At 41.7% G+C, this 21,289-nt stretch overlaps 1 protein-coding gene across 1 annotated transcript; it reads left to right on the top strand.

Moving 5' to 3' along the window:
- The first annotated feature begins 1,813 nt into the window (after positions 1-1,813).
- c4b (complement 4B (Chido blood group)) lies at positions 1,814-19,762 on the top strand. Its single transcript, XM_010884579.5, has 41 exons — positions 1,814-1,919; positions 4,929-5,118; positions 5,998-6,175; positions 6,321-6,391; positions 6,656-6,744; positions 6,909-6,991; positions 7,143-7,230; positions 7,415-7,541; positions 8,513-8,654; positions 8,814-8,926; positions 9,027-9,188; positions 9,323-9,493; positions 9,577-9,768; positions 9,980-10,126; positions 10,261-10,390; positions 10,496-10,567; positions 10,776-10,988; positions 11,178-11,289; positions 11,363-11,433; positions 11,675-11,814; positions 11,907-12,122; positions 12,291-12,342; positions 12,435-12,524; positions 12,614-12,820; positions 13,077-13,152; positions 13,276-13,468; positions 13,706-13,813; positions 13,998-14,160; positions 14,256-14,467; positions 14,797-14,964; positions 15,445-15,507; positions 15,581-15,671; positions 16,799-16,973; positions 17,082-17,166; positions 17,317-17,391; positions 17,476-17,575; positions 17,769-17,858; positions 18,084-18,179; positions 18,277-18,360; positions 18,620-18,752; positions 18,851-19,762. Exons 1-41 carry the CDS (start codon positions 1,852-1,854, stop codon positions 18,990-18,992), a joined length of 5,178 nt encoding a protein of 1,725 aa, XP_010882881.2. The 5' UTR covers positions 1,814-1,851; the 3' UTR covers positions 18,993-19,762.
- Positions 19,763-21,289: the final 1,527 nt, after the last annotated feature.

Consider the following 21,289-nt stretch of genomic DNA (forward strand, 5'->3'; position numbering starts at 1 on the left):
CGCTTTTTACAACAGCAGTTGTCACAAAGTGCTTTACAGAGACACCCGGCCTTAAACCCCAAGGAGCAAACAACAGTAGTGTTGAATTTCAGTGGCTAGGAAAAACTCCCTAAGAAGGTCGAATTTTAGGAAGAAACCTAGAGAGGACCCAGGCTCAGAGGGGTGACCAGTCCTCTTCTGGCTGTGCCGGGTGAGATATTAAGAGTCCAATTGGAATAATAAATACATTTCTCTGGGCTAAATCCAGAGTATATTTGATTTTAGACTAGGTCAGAAGTATGACCAGGTGGACAAGGACAGGAACAGCAACGGTCCCCCCAAACCAGGTAATCCGCAGGTGTGGACCAGGACCTCATCTCCTTCTAAAATTTTAAATTGGAGGAAACTGAGAAAAGTTAGTAGTACATCCCTCATGTCCCCCAGCACAATAATATAGCAGCTTAACACCTTGGAAACTGAGACGGGGGGGTCCGGTGACACTGTGGCCCTACCCGGGGGAGGCCCCTGACAGGGCCCAACAGGCAGGAAATCAATCCAATATTGGTAATGTGTTTTCTTTGTGCTACCCAGATTGATGCATTACTCAACGGATTTTGCTCAGGTATTGCAATGCTATATGATCTCATGGAGTTATGTCATATTGTGACACAATGACATGTGGGTAATGTGTTGGTTATCCGGCGCCCAAGTCAATACATTTAATTCAGTTTACCGGACCTTTTTGTAGAGATTCTGACTAAACTAGGAATTTGTCCACTTGATTATATAGGCCTACAATGTAATTTTAACACATTTATTTATTATTATTTATTCACATTTATTAAAAAGCACAACATTTTCTTTGTCAGTCTTGAAACATCCTAGTGAGGATAAGTGATTTAGAACACCGTAGATGTATGTTGCTATAGTAACCTTCATACGGAATTTCTATTTTTCAAATACAACATGTCATATAAACGAGAGTGAATTTGTTTTGGTCGGCGTTGAGGGAAAAACTGTAAAAAGCTGGGGTCAAGGGTCTCGTTATAGATTGGATTTTATCAATTAACTGGCAACAGATGTTGAGATTTTAGACTGCATTTCTGGCAAAGTTTATAGCAATGCTCCTGATTTGCTTTTGTGAGATAACAGCCACAGATAAGTGAATGTTTTCGGCCCTTGTGACATTCACATAACCAAAGCAAGTTGGTTTTGAATGTTTACACACAGGCCATTCAGACAAGAAATCCTTAATTAAGAACACTATTGACTTTAGATCAAGCTACCTTTTAATGTGTTTTGAAATTGAATGAATGGATAAAATCAAAAGCAATCTATTGATAGTACAACTGAAACTCTAGCCTGGGCATTACTGATGGAATAGTAATAAACTGACCCTGACCAGCCCCTCCAATAGTCTCTCAGAATTCTTGGAAATCACATGATCTCAGGGAAAACATGCAAAATAACACTGTCCAGTTGGAGCCAAGAACATCATTGTGTAACTGCTGTTGGCCATTCAAGCCAAACAGTGAAAAAAAACTGCTCTGTTGGAAATGCAGTATCTAACCACGTGGAGTGTTTCATTTCATGTCGGTAATAATGTCTCAAAGATCATCCAGTCATGTATTGATAAAGTAAGAGTGGCAAAACAGCACATCCAGACATGGATTTATTTCATTTGGAAACTTAAAAGAAATTGATGCCAGTTTCATCCAACAAAATCTCAAATAAATAAATATAAAATTGCGTAATATGTCTAGGAGGGGCAAAAGAGAAAAAAATTTGATTGGCAGATGGATTGTGAAAGATATATATTATAAATTTAGGGGAGTGAATTAAACTGAAGACAGTGCCTGTGGACGGTGAACCATGAGCCCACTCATCTGTCTTTTAGTGGTCTTCCTTCAGGCTGCCGTATCTGTTTGTCAACAGGAAAGGTAAACTACCATATTGGCATGAAATATTTTACAATTAAAAGTCTGCATTGCTGTTTATGGGCATAACACTATTTTATGTGTGTATAAAAGGGTTAAGGTTCTATAAATAGCAAAGGGAGGGGAAATATATGCTGGATTGTATATAAGACATTCAATTCCAGGCACTCATGCAGATTTAAAATTAAAAAGCCAGAAGGAAGACCAGTAAGAGACAGATGAGGGAGCTCATGGTTAATTCACTCTCCTAAATATATAATATACATAAAGAAATATTTTGGCTAGATCATGAGTGCCTAACATATTTAGGCTTTTGTCTTCAATGTTAATGTGACATTTCCAATAATATACTGTTGAAAGTATTGGGTGCTACACTGTAAAAATGGAAGCAAAAATGTATCCAATGGTATATTTCTTTGGAATTTTATCCGAAATATACACACGTGTAGACACTGTAAATCTTTTGTGAATGATGATTGACTAAGGAAACCAATATAGCCAATATACTTTATATAATCAATGAAAAATATATGCAAGTGAACCGTACTTTTATAAAGTAGCCTACATTATGTAAGTATTATGTCTATTTGGTTTCTTCTGCACTTGCACCTGGTATTACTGTATCTATTCCAAAACAAGTCAGAATTTTCTAGGCTATGCCCATGTCCTCGTTAGAAGAAACCAAAGATGGCTAAAACTCTCAGTCTCACAGTGGTGAGGAGATGGAATAGGGCCAGGTACAATAAAACATTTCGACATGTTCAGAGCAATATTCAAGAGCAGTAAGAGATTTTCTGTTAGCTTCTCAGATTTCACTGGCATAATGCATTTGCGCCAATGTACAACATAAATGTTGTCAAATCAGGAATCTGCTTCATGATGGTCGGCAAAATTCCTATTAAATCAATGACCTCTGCTCTTGAAATAAAAAAACTAAAAAGGGACCATCTCATCTCATGTTCATCCACTTATCCCGTATCGGGTCGCAGGGGCAGCAGCTCCAGCAGGGGACCCCAAACTTCTCTTTCCCGAGCCACATTTGCCAGCTCTGACTGGGGGATCCCGAGGCGTTCCCAGGCCAGTGTCGAAATATAATCTCTCCACCTAGTCCTGCGCCTACCCCAAGGTCTCCTTCCAGCTGGACGTGCCTGCAACACCTCCCTTGGGGAGACGTCCTGGGGGCTTCCTTACCAGATGCCCGAACCACCTCAACTGTCTCCTTTCGATGCAACGGAGCAGCGGTTCTACTCCGAGTTCCTCACGGATGGCTGAGCTTCTCACCCTATCCCTAAGAGAGAAGCCAGCCACCCTTCTGAGAAAACCCATTTCAGCCGCTTGTACTCGCAATCTAGTTATTTCGGTCATGACCCAGCCTTCATGACCATAGATGAGGGTAGGAACGAAAATTGACCCGTATATCGAGAGCTTTGCCACGGTGTGGTAAAGCGAATGCAATACCGCCCCCGCTGCTCTGATTCTCCGGCCAATCTCCCGCTCCATTGTCCCCTCACTCGCGAACAAGACCCCGAGATACTTGAACTCCTTTACTTGGGGTAACGCCTCATTCCCTACCCGGAGGAGGCACTCCATCGGTTGCCTGCTGAGAACCATGGCCTCAGATTTCCCAACCGCTTCGCACTCGGCTGCGAACCGGTCCAGTGAGTGCTGAAGGTCACAGACTGATAATGCCAATCAAGCCTAATTCATCTAGCCCGCAATTAAAAGAGATAAATGTTGTTTCCCTCACTGTATTCAAACTTGTGTCTCCCAAATAAGGGGCTGCGTCTTTAACCACTACACCATGGCGCTATACCTTCATATAGTCCCTAGACACCATTAAGCATTGTGTTAAACTGACTAACGTTTTTTCTTAAGTTTACCTCCACCACAAATAGCATCTATTAACTGTATGGCTTTTGCCATAACTGACTTTCTCATTAAGTGAAATGATGAGAGAATCGTGGAAACCCCTACGCTTTTACTGCCCAAGGGGTTTTGATAAACGCCTATATTACCCCCAAAAGCATACACGGATGGGAACTTTGAAAATCTACCTGAAATAATGCCAAAACTGTATGAAAACTGTTTTAGTTTAGGCTTACTTCTATCCAAACCCTAAAGTCCACCAGAGACAGTCACAGTATAACTGTGAACAGTTTTATTTTAGGCTTACTATAACAGATACTGAAGGTTATATCCAGCGAAGTTTCTGTCTGTCCGGAACAAATCCTTATGCATAATTTGACTCTGAGGAGATTCAAACGCTGGACCTACAGTTTGCCGGTCTGCTTTTCTCACTACTCCACCACTTAACAAATGCGCGGGTGTCTCGGACTAACACAGATTCGACCATAGAGCTTCCCACTAGGATGTTAGCCTGTCGTTGGTCTATGTGAGTTCCATGTACCTCAGATACTCCCCATTAAACCTTTCTCACCGGTCCATCCATCAGTTTGCACTGACCGATCTTTTGACACTGGCAGTTTAATCCCGACAGCCTAAACCCGCTCACTTTCCATACGGACTTGCCAATACTGTTTTGGTCCGGTTTGTGTCAAATTGTGTCATTGTATAAAATGTAGTCTTTTAAAGGCAGGATTCTACACAAGGCCCCTTTAACAGTATACTGTATATTCTAAATCTGTTGTGAAAAATACACCCAACAAACCATTGCTGTTAAATATTGGTGGCGCAGACAAAAATAATAGAGCCGTTAGGGACTTGAGTTTAATGAAGTGAATGGTACCTTGATTACTCCCAATACAAGACTTACACATTGTGTATTAATGATAATCCAGTTTACCACAGGTTCACCATACTGATTAGTTGTGTGTGTGATGAACATACTGATGCATTCATTATGTAAATTAATGATAATCCAGTTTACCACAGGTTCCCCATACTGATTAGTTGTGTGTGTGATGAACATACTGATGCATTCATTGATTATGTGAGTATTGTGTGTTCTTATGCAAAATCCCCTATAAATCCAATGTTCTCTTGTCTGTGCAGGTTCCTTATATTAGCTCCCAGTGTGTTCCATGTGGGAGTGAAAGAGCGTATTTACATCCAGGTCGGGAAAGCCCTTCTAAACAGTCATATTTCACTCCATTTGGAGCATGAGACAAGCACCACGAAGGTTTCTGAAGAGGTCTCCCTGAGTTTTACTGGGGAGGGGCAGGTCAAAACCGTAGAATTACAGGTATAATAATGATAATTACACAGCACAGACTACAGTAAACTAACACATTTAGTGCCTAGGCAGTGATGCATTTTTTTGTTTGGCACTGTGTTCCCGCACTTTGAATTTGAAATGACATAATGAGTATTGAAATGCCAACTGGCCACTTTAATTGAAGGGATATTTTTCATTCATACTGGATTTACAATTAATAAATTGCAGCATGTTTTATGCATGATCTACCCGTTTTAGATCAAAAGTATTTGAACACATTGACATAATGTACAATAGCAGTCATGTTTAGTTCTAGTCGCATGCCGTGACTGACTGAGGTCTGCAGCCCACAAACATTACCAGACACTGGGTATACTCCCTGGTGCTCTGCCAGGCCTGTACTGCAGCCATCTTCACTTCCTGTTTGTTATGTTCATTCTGTTGGTGCTGTCAGCAGTTACATCATCAATGAAGACAAGGATGCCAGATGCCCAAGCCATGACACCTCTCAACCAAACAGTATTTCACATACGCGGTGAAATGCCATTTCTGCCAGTTCTTTATTTAAAAAATGTTTCCTCTTGCCACCGCTCCTACATTTTTCCAGAAATCTGCACTTTTTTTTACCTTTTAGGCCATCCTGTTTTTGAGACCCTCTAGTGCTTGCACCTTGCAGTCAAGCATTGTAATTTTCTGTGGATGGCAGTGGCTGACGCATCCACTTCTATGTGACAACAAGCATCAGATCTGACAGTCCGCATGTTGATCCAATTGTCTATTATTTTAAATATAAAGTACTGAATTTGAAAGTGTCCAAATACATTTAGAATTCACCGTAAACAGACCTGAACCTAAAAACGGGAAATGCATCCTTTTGGTTAACATCTCAATCGTTACACTTTGCAGGTAGACTGGCAGAAGATGTCAGAGCTACCTTCCTCTGGGGGTAGTCCTCCATCTCTTTTGCTTGTGAGTAAGATTCAAGGCGTCAAAGAAAGACACATGGTGAGGGTCCTGGTCTCCAAACGCAGAGGATATATCTTCATTCAGACCGATCAACCCATCTACAATCCCTCAAATTTAGGTGATTAAAGCTCTGCTCTGAATGAAATGACAGGCTACTGTTATTATCGCTCAAAATACAGATACTAGTTTTGCAATGGTTTACATTGAAGGTATAATGAATCACTTGATGCCGACAGACACATGACAGTTCTTTTCATTACCAGTGAGTTACAGGATATTTACACTCAATCACGCGATGAGACCCAATGCTGAGACTGTCCATATCTCAATTTTTGTGAGTAAACAAACTTTTAATTTGCTACTACATTCCATCCTGTCAGATTTAATTTCATTGTTGCTTATGGGGAGTCCGATTGCCTGCAATGTGGGTTTAATCCAGCGCTGTGCTATTATAGCAAACTCTCTTTATCTGTCCCAAATTCTCTCCACTTTCAAATGATTAACAGACCTAACAAAAACGAAAAAGAAATGTCAATGTTTTATGACTGCTGCGAACTTGTAACTGATATAAATATATGTTTATCTATTTATATTCCAGAATGCTGGGGGTAATCAAGTATGGAAGGGTCTTAAACGAGATAAAAGTGGAATAGTCACCATTAATTTCGATATCCCCGATGTCTCAGAGTACGTTAACATTTTTAAATTGATATGAAATGAAACGATTCTGTATACAATGTTAGCATTTTTTTATATTGCCCATCTGCCCTTAGCTAATCAATGGATGTCAATCAATGGATTTCATGTACCAAAGATAATAAAACTAATGTCACATGCCTTGCATTTTTTAGATTGGGTGTGTGGAAGATAGTGGCTCATTATCAAGGAGATGAAAGGAATGCTGTTACTCAACAATTTGAAGTCAAGAAGTTTGGTGAATCTTTTCTCTTTTTCTGTGTTTCTTCATGTTAACAATTTAAGTTAAAAGCAAATCTTTCATAAAATGGGTCAAATTAAAATAGCTTTAATGCAGATATTAAGAAATTCTAACATGGTTTTATTGTTCTCCACACAATTCGTTTCAGTGCTGCCAAGCTTTGAAGTGACCATCAAACCTGAGAAAGGCTACATTCTTATTAATACTGAGCAGTTTACCTTCGACATCTCAGCATTGTAAGCTTTTATTTAGATACCAACAGTTTTCCCTTACACCATCTAGTCCCCCCCCCCTCAAAAAAGGTGCAATACAGTGAGTGATCGTATACTCAATTGTACTTAAGTTCTGGGTATTTGGTTCTTCATAAGTCTTTCATCCCAGCGCTATCAGCCTCACTGACTGCGTTCTGTATCTTTTCAGGTACTCCCATGGCAAAACTATAAAAGGAGCCTTCCACTGCCGCTTTGGAGTGAAGGAGAAAACCAAGGCGCAGGGTGGTAAAGAAAAGACTGTTGTCTTCATTAGAGGACTGGAGCATACTGGATTGGTGAGAGGACTTAAGGAGCATTTCTCCATCTAAATACCTGTACTTCACTATCGGAGATGACAACTTGCAAAGCTGTAAGCTCTTGGAGCTCTGAGGGACGGTATTATAGTGGCGAGTCCCAAAAAGGTGTCCCTGTAGGAGAACCCTTCCAAGCAGAAATGTTCTACTTGGAACCATAAAGGGTTCTCCTATAGGGACAACTGACATCCTTTTGGAAGCTTTTTTCTAAAAAGTGTATAGTATCTTTATATAAATGTCTGTAGCATAGCCATTAGAGCATTTTACAAGTTAAAGAAAGTTCAGTAGATTAAATTACTGAGCCGACAAGGTGAAAAACGTAAACCGTTAATTGCTCAAGTGACACTAGGAAAGGGCCATGACCCAACTTTCCAAGGCTCTCTCAGCGGGGGTTTGGAGATATAAAAATACTAATTATATATGAATATACGCTTGGATTGTTGGTAACGAAGCTGTTAAAGAGTGGGACCTGTAACTAAAGGGTTTGAGTGCTGTAAAAAAGCTAAACTGATGTAGCAACTGAAGGACTGTTGGGTTGACATTTCCATACAGTTGGCCCTCTAATCAAGGCTGTTAACCCCACCACATGCTTTCTATCCAGGGCTATGGACCAGTAGCTTGACCCTGAGATCCTCTCAGCTGCTGGTCAGATGCTGTCTGGGTGTTGGTAATTGAGAATGCAGCAGAAGTACATGAAAAATACATGTGAAATAGGACAAATAATAAAAACACAGAAAGTTAAGATAATAACTTTATTTGAATAAAAAATCCCAACCCTCTAACAGCTCCAGGGGTGCTGGACAATGGTGACTTTGGCCATGACCTAATTCATTGAGGGTGTGGGATACTTGAGATATGCAAAATAAACATTTTATTACATCAAGTTACAACAGTTTTAGACCACTTTGATCTATGGTTTGGCTGAAAACCTGTGGCATCCTTCTTTCACTCAGATTAGAGATGGGAAAGGTTCAGTGGTTCTTCAGATATCCGAGCTTATCAAGCAACTCCAATCTCAGCTTAAGACCACCCTCTCAGACCTGGACGAGAGCCAATCACAGCTTTTAATGACAGTGTCCGTCACCGACATCAACAGTAAGGCCTCAGTTCTTGTTCTTAATAATAAGTAGGGAGTAAAAATAATCCTTTTGAACTGTGATATGGGCTTACAAGCCGCTGTCAGACAGGCATACTATACCGAGTGTGTATGACCACCAATGATCACTGATTGTACTGCGAATGTCCCTTCACTAGGTGGTGAGCTACAAGAAGCGGAGGTGTATCTTCCTGTTGTGTCCCAGCTTTACACGGTAGACCTGTCCCGCACACGCTCACACTATATCCCCGGAGTCCCTTTAAAGGTGGAGGTAAGCCTAGCTGGATATGGGCGAATTGATTGAGACAACGTTTGCATGTTCTGCGTCTTTGTGTGATATCAGAATGTTTACTGGTTGGTATTTCTGTGAGGTGGTGGTACATCTCCCTGGCGGTTCCCCGGCCGTGGCGGTGCCAGTGACAATGCATTTGCCAAACCTCCAGGATGACCCCAAAACTAAGGACACTGACAAGGAGGGAATCGTGTGGCAGTATTTCAACCTTCCCAATATTGATAGCGACATTACTGTAGAGGTTAGGACAACAAGATATTTCAATTCCGTGAATTCAGTGAATATCCTATTGTTGATATCAGACTACAATAATGAGAATGTAAATGAAACAGTTTGGAAACTTAAATCTTTCACCCCTCTATTTTTTCAAATCAGGTTACAGTAGATGGCCATCGATCCACAAAAGTTGTCAAACGATCCTCATTTCCTGGAAACGTCTATCTAAGCACCACCGTGAACGATGGAACTCTAATGGTGGATCAGTTACTAACTGTTACATTTGCAGTCATCAATGCGGTTCCAGAAGATGGGTTCATATACTACTTGGTGAGAGAAAACTCAAGCAGCACAACATGCTGAAGACGTTCTGCTGAGCAAATCTTTCACTTTTCTTGTTCCCAACCCCCCAGGTTCTCAGCCGAGGACAGCTCATAAGAGAGGGTTCTGTCAAGGCGGGGAAATCAATAAAGATTCAGTTTCCAATCACTCATGCGATGACACCCTCCTTCCGTCTGATTGGCTACTACCACGGCCAGAATGCTGACATCATTGCTGACTCAGTGTGGGTAGACGTCAAGGACGTTTGTGAGGGTAAGGTCGAGGTGAGTCAACAACACAGTAGAAGAACGTGTGCGTTGAGATTGTGAGTCAGTCAGCGACAGGGCAAAGGCGCTGATACACAACAAAAAGCACAAATAGAAGGTTTGATATCTGTTTGTTTGGGACAGTTCAGTTTAGACTAAAATTATTGTTGATACATATTTGGTGTTATCATGTTCAGCTATTGCTAATGTATGTTTGTTTGATATCAAGGTAAAGACAAAAAAAGACGAATATGCCCCTGGACAAACTGCAAAACTTGATATTGATTTAAACGGACAGAAGGCCAAAGTAGCGTTGCTGGCTGTGGACAAGGCCATGTACGCTCTCAACGCCCACAACAGGCTCACCCCCAAACAGGCAATCTGATACTCACTAAAGAATGATTACACTGTCACTTCAAAAAGAAATCTACATTCTCTTCTTGTACAGTAATCTATATAATCGATCATGTTAAGACCAATACAGTATTCTGAATATTCTTTCATTCACAGGTCTTCTCCTCAATGCAGTCCTATGACCTTGGCTGCTCCTATGGTGGAGGGTCAAACACAGCGTCTGTATTCAATGACGCTGGTCTGTCTTTTATCTCCAGCTCTGCAGTAACGTCACAAATGAGGATTGGTATGTTTAGCGTAATGCAACAGCTAGAGCTTCTCTGGTATTGGATTCACAGGCTGTTGCCAAAGTTTCTATTTTAATTTCTTCACCTAACTATGTCTGTTTTAGGATTCAACTGTGAGCAGGGCTTCAGGCGACAAAGACGTTCCCTAGACCTCCAGCAGCAGATGATGTCCATAAGTACGAGAACTTTCTTTTTCTGTCCACTCAGTGTAGGTGGTATGTGATGTTTCTCTATCATGGCGGGCACAAGCAAAATCCTTTTCTCACCGTCTCTCACCGTCTCTCACCGTATCTCGCCGAATCTCACCGTCTCTCCCCCCGAATCTCATCGAATCTCACCGTATCTCACCGTCTCTCACCGTCTCTCACCGTCTCTCACTCCCAGAGCTGAGTTACTCAGATGGGAAGCTGCAGGAATGTTGTGGTCATGGCTTCACCCTGATCCCCATGCGTCGGACCTGTGACGAGCGAGCCAAGATAGTTGAACGATCCAGCGAGAGCCCTGCCTGTGTGCAGGCTTTCCGGGAATGCTGCAAACAGGGAGAGAAACTGAGAGAAAAGAAGAAACGTGACGACGCTCTGGCCGGGCACGGCAGAAGTATGACCATTAATGTTAGAACTTCTGAAATGTTATTCTGTTGACGAGCCACACATCTGCCACAAACAGACGTCTGCGTTTGTTTTTGATGAGCTAAACGTGGAAAGGTTTTCTGAATGCCTTGGGGTCCTGTCTCCCCTGTCTCCCCTCTCTCCCCTGTCTCCCCTGTCTCCCCTGTCTCCTCCTCAGCTGGAAGTGAAGCAGACATTGAAGACTTCTTTGACACAACCGATCAGGACATACGCCGATATTTCCCCCCAAGCTTTTTCTTCAAAGTGGTAGATGTAGACGGCCAAAACAGGTGGGACGTGTAGACCTGTGTTGGTACCATGTGTCTGAGGCACGTTGTTGACTCCTCTCTGTCTCCTCCGTAGTGTCAATGTGATGCTGCCGGATTCTATAACCACCTGGGAGATGCAGGTTGTCAGCATTTCTGCGTCGCATGGTAACAACACCCTCTTTTATTGGTTATTTTCTGTATCACATGGTAACAACACCCTCTTTTATTGGTTATTTTCTGTATCACATGGTAACAACATCCTCCTCTACTGGTCCTTTTCTGTATCACATGCTAACAACATCAACATCCTCCTCTATTGGTCCTTTTTTTGGGATTTTGAACGTTTTAGATGAAACCTGTAATGACATTTTAACTTTTTGGCCTCTGTTTTTACATTCTTTTAAAGGCATATGTGTAGCAGAACCATACCAGTTACGTGTGTTTAAGGAGGTTTTTGTCACCCTGAGGCTGCCGTACTCTGTGAAAAGATTTGAACAGTTTTCTGTCATACCTGTCGTCTACAACTATGGGGACGAGCCTGCACAGGTACAGGGAGAAAATAATCTCACTAAACACTTACGCATCTGCACAAACACAACATCACACATGAAGCCGGTGGACCTTCTTTTTCTCCTCAGATTGCACTCCAGATGGTGCAAAATGAAAAGCTCTGTTCGCCTGGCTCAGGTTCCCTCAAAACCTATGTCAACGTAACTGTGGAGCCCCACTCTTCCAAAGCCGTCACTTTCACAGCAGTACCCATGGAGACGGGCTTCGTGCCCATCATCATACGCCTTTATGACAAGGAGAATGAGGTTGGCAGCGACGCCATTGAAAAGACTCTGAATGTTAGAGTGAGTACAGCGCTTGTAGTCCTAGTCTCTGTTTGTCTGAGAATTGTCCATGATGTCCACCATATCCTCTAGGTCACAATGCAACTTTTCATTGGCTTTCTTTGAGGCGCCATTACGGCACTGTATTGAAGTGGACACTTTCTAATGTAGTAACTTTTCGTCCTTTAGACGGAGGGAATAGAGAAGAGAGTGGAGGAAATACATGTTGTGAACCTGATTGGTGAGATAAAACTAAATCTGTGGCTATTAAGGCGTGGTTGGCATGTTATTTGAAGAAGACACCACCGACATTCTCTCTTTCTTTGTTGTCAGGGGGACGTAGCATGTCTTTAACAATTGATGGAAAGTTACCAGACAACACAGTTCCTGAATCCATCTCCAATATATTTGTCAAGATGGAAGGTCAGACCCAGTTATTTTCCTCTCGACCCACAACTATATTTTCGTCTTTAGTTCGTCTGGTCTAACATCCATTCTCTTCCGTTTCCCAGGGGAAGGGTTTGGTCAATCTACTGCCAAAACCCTGCTGTCTCCTCATGGGGTTAAACACTTGCTACAGGCCCCTGATGGATGTGCAGAGCAGACTATGAAGAGAATGGCTCCCACTGCATTGACCCTCCGCTACCTGGACCTTAGCCAGCGGTGGTATGAGCTGCCCGCTGGCACCAGAGACACCGCCCTGGATTCCACAGAACAAGGCATGACAACTGTTATCAGTGTCAAGTACTGTGCAAACATCTTCGGCCCTTGAAATTTGACCTAGAGCAATTTATTTAGGTAGTGAATAGGAAAATATTGAAATGCACTTTCAGCTTATTTATTGATCTCCCAGTTTTGGTCTTTTGTTGTATTAAAAGGGGATTCTTATTCAGAGTGTCTGAGACATACAGGACTGTTGCCTAGCCTGCAATGCTGAACACTCTGGTTCATTGTCAATCTCTCTGCCTCTCTTAGGCTATATGAGAATTCTGACGTTTAAAAAGGCAGATGGATCCTATGGGGCATGGAAAAGTCATCCGACAAGTCATTGGTAAGTACATTTCCCATGACTTTTTGTTTCTAGTGTAGTTGTCTCAGGTGGAACAAAAAACAGCATTTATACTGCAATTTACCATGACTGGAGCTGTCTTATCACAGAGTGTTTCCTCTCTAGGCTGACAGGCCTGGTCGTGAAAGTGATGTCCCTGGTGGCCGAACGTCAGAGAGAAAGGTCTGGGCCAGCAGGGAGAGAGGGACTGGATGTGGCCGAGAATGAAATCAGTCATTCGGTTAGGTATCTCCTGGATAACCAGAACCAGGATGGATCTTTCACAGACCCGAACCCTGTAATACACAGGGAAATGCAGGTGAAAGATTGTTCAGAATGCCTGCCACAGATTTAGATTTTATTACGCTGACCCTTTGAGAAACACAACCCTGGCATTTGCAAGCGCCGTGCTGCAAAAACTAAGCTACACGGGATGTTTCCCAACAGTGGTTTATCTGTCAGAAAAGTTTAAAAAGCAAAAGACCAACTGTATAAAAGACACCTGAATTGAAGTTGATGTGTTTTGTTACGATGTACTGTGTGGCTTTCTCTTTAGGGAGGCATTGGTGGGGTTGAGGGAGACGTGTCCATGACTGCCTTTATAACTCTGGCTTTGAATCGGTCCCTCCCCTTCTTGACAGATGTAAATGTGCTTGAGAGAACGGTAAAATTGGAGCACAGCCTTCCTTAATAATTCAGTGTTTTTATTTATTTCATTAGCAATTCTTTGTTTTAAAGCTGATCCCCTGTCTACATCAGCTGTCTCCGCCCTGGCAAAAAAAAAGTACAGTAATCAAGCTTATCTTTTGTGGAATCACTAGCTGGAATTTGTTTTTGTGTGTCTGTAGAAAGCCACGATCTCCAGAGCCACAAAGCACCTGCTGTCACGTTTTGAGGGGCTGAAGAGGCCTTACTCGGCGGCCATTACAGCCTATGCCCTGTCAGTCACTCTACCTGACCGGACAGAGGCCATGTCTGCCTGGGAAAAACTCCAAAAGCTCGCAACCAAAGGTACAAGTCCTACTATACGTTGCGGGCCATTGTGATTTGAGCTGGTGCCCCCCTGATTGCTACTGACATCGGTATTCTGCCACTCTTCTCGACAGACAAAAACAACTGCAGCGGGTGGTATGCTGACGCAGGCCTGGTTAAGAAAGAAAAGGCTTGGTGGGTACCAACAGTCGAGGCCATAACAGTGGAGACCACGGCCTACGCTTTGCTAACTGCTGTGGCTCACAAGAAAACGGAGTGGGCAGACTCTGCAGCGTGCTGGCTGACTTCACAGGAGAACTATGGAGGGGGCTTCAAATCCACACAGGTCAGAAATACTGAACATATGCAGAGCTGAACCAGGCCTTAGTCAGGTGTGTTTTGTTGCCTCCTAGTGGATATCCTTTCCCTTACAGGCTTTGTAGAAATATGTTTTTTCGGTTCAGTCACTTTGAGGTTCAGCCACCATTTGGTCGTAATAACATAATAAGTGGAGGCTACACTAAGGGAGGGATCCCGGTTTTATTTCTTCACGAGACCTACATATTTTCCTATTTTCTGTCTCTGTGCTTCTGCTCTGATCCTGACCAAAATCGTAGATTAGTTTGGCATTCTGTTCTCATTTATCCGTGTTTGCATTCATCTTCTTGTCTTTAGGATACTATCGTGGCTTTGGAGGCGCTCTCTGAGTATGCCCTGACCACGCCGCCCTCTACCACCACACAAGTCCGTGTAGACTTCACAAGTGAAGGGAGGTTTGGGGAAATACTGCGTCAAGACATGCAGTTGGACAACAAAGGATACGCAGTAGAAAAAGAGCTGAAGGTATTCTCAATCCACCCACACACACACATACATACATAAATACATACAGTGCATACAATCTTTCCTAACTTTTTTGTCTAAACCTAACCTAGCTGTAACACTTAGCCCTTAACATAATTGGTCATACCTACCCTGAAGAGTGGGGTGGCTTTGTGGTCAGGGCACCTGGCTTGGGTCTGAAAGGTCCCTGGTTCAAATCCCTCTACGAATGTGAAAGATAGTTTGTTAACCTGATAAGGTAGTTAAAACTTACCTGTGTGGAATGTTACCAGTATGTTAGTTCCTGTAAATCAGAATTAGATCTTTGGTGAAAAAATCAGCTTACCCCAATTCTAACACTATGCCCAATTGATTTTATATAATCCTACCCCTTTGGGAAAGCAGGCCCCCACATGTACTCATAGAAATGGATCAGGCACACACAGATACAGTGGATATTAAAAGTCTACACACAAACTCTCTCTGTTTTTCTTTCCCCAGACACTAATTGGTAAAAATGCTATTGATGTAAATCTAACAGGACAGGGAAAGGCCAAGATGAAGGTAAGAGCTTTTAGTATCAAAAAAGTTTTATTGATGCTCATTCAGTTTCCTAATCTATCGATCTGTCTGGCAGGTTACAAAGGTCTACCACGTACTGGAACCCTACGATAACTGCGATCTTCTGTCAATCACAGTCAAAGTAGAGGGCATTGTAAAGTATACTGGTGAGTCATAGTAGATGGCATTGTAAAGTATACTGGTGAGTCATAGTAGATGGCATTGTAAAGTATACTGGTGAGTCTTGGTAGAGGGCATTGTAAATGATACTGGTGAGTCATAGTAGATGGCATTGTAAAGTATACTGGTGAGTCGTAGTAGATGGCATTGTAAAGTATACTGGTGAGTCTTGGTAGAGGGCATTGTAAAGTATACTGATGAGTCTTGGTAGAGGGCATTGTAAAGTATGCTGGTGAGTCTTGGTAGAGGGCATTGTAAATTATACTGGTGAGTCATAGTAGATGGCATTGTAAAGTATACTGGTGAGTTGTAGTAGATGGCATTGTAAAGTATGCGGGCATTGTAAAGTATACTGTTGAGGCATAGTAGAGGGCATTGTAAAGTATACTGTTGAGGCATAGTAGAGGGCATTGTAAAGTATACTGGTGAGTCTTGGTAGAGGGCATTGTAAAGTATGCTGGTGAGTCTTGTTAGAGGGCATTGTAAAGTATACTGGTGAGTCATAGTAGAGGGCATTGTAAAATATACTGGTAAGTCTTAGTAGAGGGCATTGTAAAGTATACTAGTGCGTCATAGTAGAGGGCATTGTAAAGTATACTGGTGAGTCATAGTAGATGGCATTGTAAAGTATACTAGTGAATCATATTAGAAGGCATTGTAAAGTATACTGGTGAGTCATAGTAGAGGGCATTGTAAAGTATACTGGTGAGTCATAGTAGAGGGCATTGTAAAGTATACTGGTGAGTCATAGTAGAGGGCATTGTAAAGTATACTGGTGAGTCATAGTTGAGGGCATTGTAAAGTATACTAGTGCGTCATAGTAGAGGGCATTGTAAAGTATACTGGTGAGTTGTAGTAGATGGCATTGTAAAGTATACTAGTGAATCATATTAGAAGGCATTGTAAAGTATACTGGTGAGTCATAGTAGAGGGCATTGTAAAGTATACTGGTGAGTCATAGTAGAGGGCATTGTAAAGTATACTGGTGAGTCATAGTAGAGGGCATTGTAAAGTATGCTGGCGATTGTACAACAATATTTTAATCAAGTCTTCCTTTTGCTAAAAGTGATGCCTGATTGAGTTTCAGTGTGATGATGACACTTTTCTTTATCAGCTCGCCTTGTTGAAGACTACTATGAGTTGGAAGACTACGCAGATGATGAGAGAAGCGAGGAGGAGGACATCCCACGATCAGCGATCGAGTGGTTCGATGCTCGAAGCAGACGCAGGAGAGATACTCAGCCGAGCCTGGAACCCGAAAATCTAGTTCAATACGAAGTCTGTTTCAGGTTGGTCAAACAGATTTGTGACTAATGTTATATTTTGTGACGACATGTAGTAAATAGGGCACTGCTTCACCTCTTATCTCACCCCAACTTTGTCTCATTTATGTATAGAATTAACAGGAACTTAACAGGAATGGCCATAGCTGATATCACACTGCTAAGTGGGTTTCAGGCACAGACTGAAGACTTGGATAAAGTAATACTTAATAACCCTTATCCTCAAATTCATTCATAATTTTTATTTGAAAAGTGTTCCTGAATGTATCAAAAGGATAGCTGATTCATTCGTAGTAGAAACCTGCAGAAACTGGAGCCGCTAGCACCTCTGACTCACGTCTCCCCACAGCTGAAAGCGATGCCTGAACAGTACATCTCTCACTACGAGCTGTCACATGACAAAGTGCTGATGTACTTTAATAAGGTAATGTTCTCATCAACACAGAAGCAGCTCAGCAGAACGCTGTGACACCTGTAGTCCTGATGGTCTATTTTTCTCTCTGTCCAGATTGAGCCAGATGACTGTATAGCTTTCCGAGCCAAACAGAGCGTGCCTGTAGGGTTGCTACAGCCTGCCCCTGCCTCCATCTATGACTACTATGAACCAGGTTAAGCTTTGTGTTCATATTCCTGCACTACTTATTATATTGATCTTTTATCTCTGTTAAATTGTATTTTAATAATTTTTTGACATCAACAGAAATAAATGCATGTTGACTCTCTTCATTCCTCTCTCTCACTTTCTAATCCCCCCCTCTCTCTCACACACAAACATGTGTATAAACATATACACTCTCACAGACAGAAAGTGTACTATTTTCTATGCTGCACCGAAACAAAGCAAGATGGTTTCAGCTCTATGTGATGCTGATGTATGCCAATGTGCAGAGAGTAAGTGTGTATTCCCATTACTATGGAAATGACTATTACTATGGAAAAGATTCTCTCAACTCTCATAGATCATAGAAAGATTATGTCATTGTTTATAAGGCACCAGAACTTTAAACCAGAGTTTAAATAGGGCTGGATTTGTTCTTTTGCGATTGTAGCTATAATACTTGATACTATTTGAACTGATGTTGGCATGACACTAAACTAATTCCCATTATGTCCTAGGGCCCTGTCACAAACAGAGGAATGCCTTTGGACCACAGAGGTTAATGAAGGACCACCGCTTTGAGTTTGCTTGCTTTTTCCCCACTGTGGATTATGGTCAGTAGACAATAAATACATTTTTTCATTAGTGAAAAGATCTGCACAGTAAATGATGCTAGTTATAAGCTAAGCTTTTGTTTTGGCTTTGTTTAAGGTTTCACTGTCCAAGTTGGCAATGTGTCTGTTAAGAGTAACTTTGCACTCTACAGTTCTACTGTGACAAGCATACTCCGAGTCAGTAAGTTCTGCTTCACATGACTGATCCATGTCTGTCATTTACATTTTAATGACCATTATTTCCAAATAATAATTTTAGTTGGCTTATGCTAAGTTTAGTGAATTAGTTAATTGTTTCAGAATTCACATCATAGATTTCTTTCTTTTCTATGGTCTCTTTAACACCAGTACTGGAGCGGCAGAAACGTTGATGAAAATCAATACATGTTTTAGCCATCCAGAACCTGGTCTATTGTAAAACTGTGTCCTCTTTCTGTTAGCGGGAGATTTAAACCTGCAGGAGAATAACGTGAGAGTGTTTGCCAGGAGGCTTCAGTGTAAAGGACATCTAGAGGCTGGAAAAACATACCTCATCATGGGCAAAGATGGCTTAACTACTGACTCTAATGGCCAGTAAGTACTACAATACTGCCAATGACAGCAGAAGAACCTTGAGGATGGTTTTCATCAGTAATTCTCACCATCTGTGTTTTTTCCTCTTTGCCTTTTAGGATGCAGTACCTTTTGGAATCAAATACTTGGATTGAACAAGTGCCAGATGAGAAAAAGTGCCAAGCAAACATAAACAAGAAAGCCTGCCGACAATTTCATGACTTTGTTACTGAGTATAAGTTCAATGGTTGCAGCCAGTGATTGGCTCATTGACTGAATTTTTATATTCTACATAATCTACAAAACAAACCAGAAGTAAATCCATGTAGTCCAATATTTGTAACATGGCTGTTAATATAGTCAATACACCTTCATATTTCAAAATGAGAACGTTAAAATTAGAACATTAATCATGTTGAATTTCTGCAATTGTATTTATTCTTTTTGTATAAACATGAAAACAAATACATGGTCAAGAAATCTACAAAAAGAGGATATTATTTCTAAAGCTGATATAGGCCTACTTTCAAGGTGCAGTGAAGTATAGCATTTACTGGGCCTTTAATATCTGGGCCTATAACAGATTTGGATCATGTCAGCTACTGAAATAAGGCCAATATATACAACTTGCAAGCAAATATAACTAATCTGTAATGAACAAATTATTGTTTAGAGATTTTTCCTAGCATTATTTCACAAAATATTTTTGGGTTTTCCAACACTTTTGTCCCATTTCCTACCCTATCTGAATGCATTCCCTGTGTGTGAGTGAGAGTCTGAAGAATGATGTCCATACACAACTCCTGGATTAGCATTAGGCAGACTCAAAAATTGCGTTTGGACAATCAGCTCCAAACTCCCCAGTCCCAGCAGAGTCAGAGACAATGACAGAGAAACCTGGGTAAAGCACTTTTACTGTGAGAAAAAACCGCTTTGAAAACAAACAGTCAAACACATTCCATCAATAAACCATGAGACTGAAATGACGTCATGCAAGTAACTTTCAAATCATAAACCACAGATATGCCTACATGGAGATTTTCACTTTGGTACAGGACAAGTCTTCACGTGCGTCTTGGAAATAGGCCCTTTAATGTCTAATTTGGTAAAGCTGAAAATCATAGTAGCTATACATTAATGATCATCTTTGTATTTTTGTAAAGAATCATACCACTCACAAGAAAAAGAACTCTGTCCATTGTTATACTATCTTAATTTGTTATTGATATTCACCGAGATGACCCTTACCTTTACACAAAACCCTGCTTTCCTCTCAACGTAGTCCTGTCCCATGTTCCATACCCCTCCGCTGTCGCCCGTTTCCCTGCTCAACTGTTGGTTGTTCTGTCTGTCTTTCCTGTCTCCCTATCTCCGTCTGTCAATCTCATCACATGCAGCACTGGGGTTACCTAAGAGACCGGGCCTCAATAGAGAAAATCTCTTTTGCTAGAATTAACTGGGATAGTGACAGAGGGCAGCGAGAGGGAGGGGGGGTAGTGGAGCAGTTCAGACTGAGACAGAAAGACGGAGGTATAATGGCAGGTGGTGAGGTGCATTTACATCGGTCATAATTTGACACCTGTGGGGACCTATGTCAAAGCATTCTGTCACAACCAATCCACTGTTTACTGGGCAAAGGAAGTTATTCAAAAAACACATTTGAATGTAACAGTTCATCAACTGTTTAGGAGTTGGGTACTGTGACGTTCAGTTGAGTTTGGCTTGGGCTCCATCATGGCTGAAAACTTCATTTGCATATTATTTTCATACCCAATGCACGTGAATATTATATAATCATATAGATGTAGATATAATCTTCCCCCCAGTAGCCTTTTGGGATTTAGGGAGAGGGAGTGACCACGGGGTTACCATGGAGGGTCTCACAAAAGGGTGTGTCGTGGGAATGGCTCCAGGGGTCAGGAGTGAGGGTCAAATGGTCAAAGCCAGCCGGAGAGCATACAAGAGGAGATGAGGGTGTGAAAAGGAGGAGGAGGCTACGGCCGACTGCATGTTAACATTGAACTGCGCAGAGGGCACGGAGGCGCGCTGACCAAGGCCTTTTCAAGGACAGCCGTCCCTGTGACAGACTCGTGTCTAATGGTCCGTAGCAAGTGACAAGTGACAAGCTTTTCAGGGCCATTCTTAAGGAAGGATATATGAATATGCAGCGGCTGGTTGGTCAGGAGCCATGCAGATATATTACGGGGTAACATGATTTGTTTTTGTGTATCGTATAGGATAAATATTGATGAAATGTGAATGTTGATATACTGCAGGTCCAGAAATCTGTGTTCTAATATCAAAAGTAGGATCATTGGAATTCTTTCTTTTGTGGGTGGTCCTGGGATAGAGAGAACTTTTCAGAAGTTATGAGACTGTTGGTATCTATTGTAAAGTAGTGTCCCTGGCAAGGTTTTTTCAAACTAGAGAAATTTAACCACAGAGCAGTTCTCAGAGGGATAAGTACTGAGTAGATTGTATTGCATAGTAACATTGTTATTTTGGCCACCTTGTTTATAGAGTATCATACATATTGTGAAGACATTTCATTAAAGAAG

This window comes from Esox lucius, chromosome 20 (assembly GCF_011004845.1).
Source record: "Esox lucius isolate fEsoLuc1 chromosome 20, fEsoLuc1.pri, whole genome shotgun sequence".
NCBI classification, from domain to species: domain Eukaryota; kingdom Metazoa; phylum Chordata; class Actinopteri; order Esociformes; family Esocidae; genus Esox; species Esox lucius.

Bases quoted from the DNA above. Each gene is read 5' to 3' on its own strand.
- c4b (XM_010884579.5), top strand. From the start codon at position 1,852: ATGAGCCCACTCATCTGTCTTTTAGTGGTCTTCCTTCAGGCTGCCGTA. The intron at 7,542-8,512 runs GTGAGAGGACTT...TCTTTCACTCAG, and splicing joins GACTGGAGCATACTGGATTG to ATTAGAGATGGGAAAGGTTC. The intron at 13,153-13,275 runs GTAAGTACATTT...TTTCCTCTCTAG, and splicing joins AGTCATCCGACAAGTCATTG to GCTGACAGGCCTGGTCGTGA.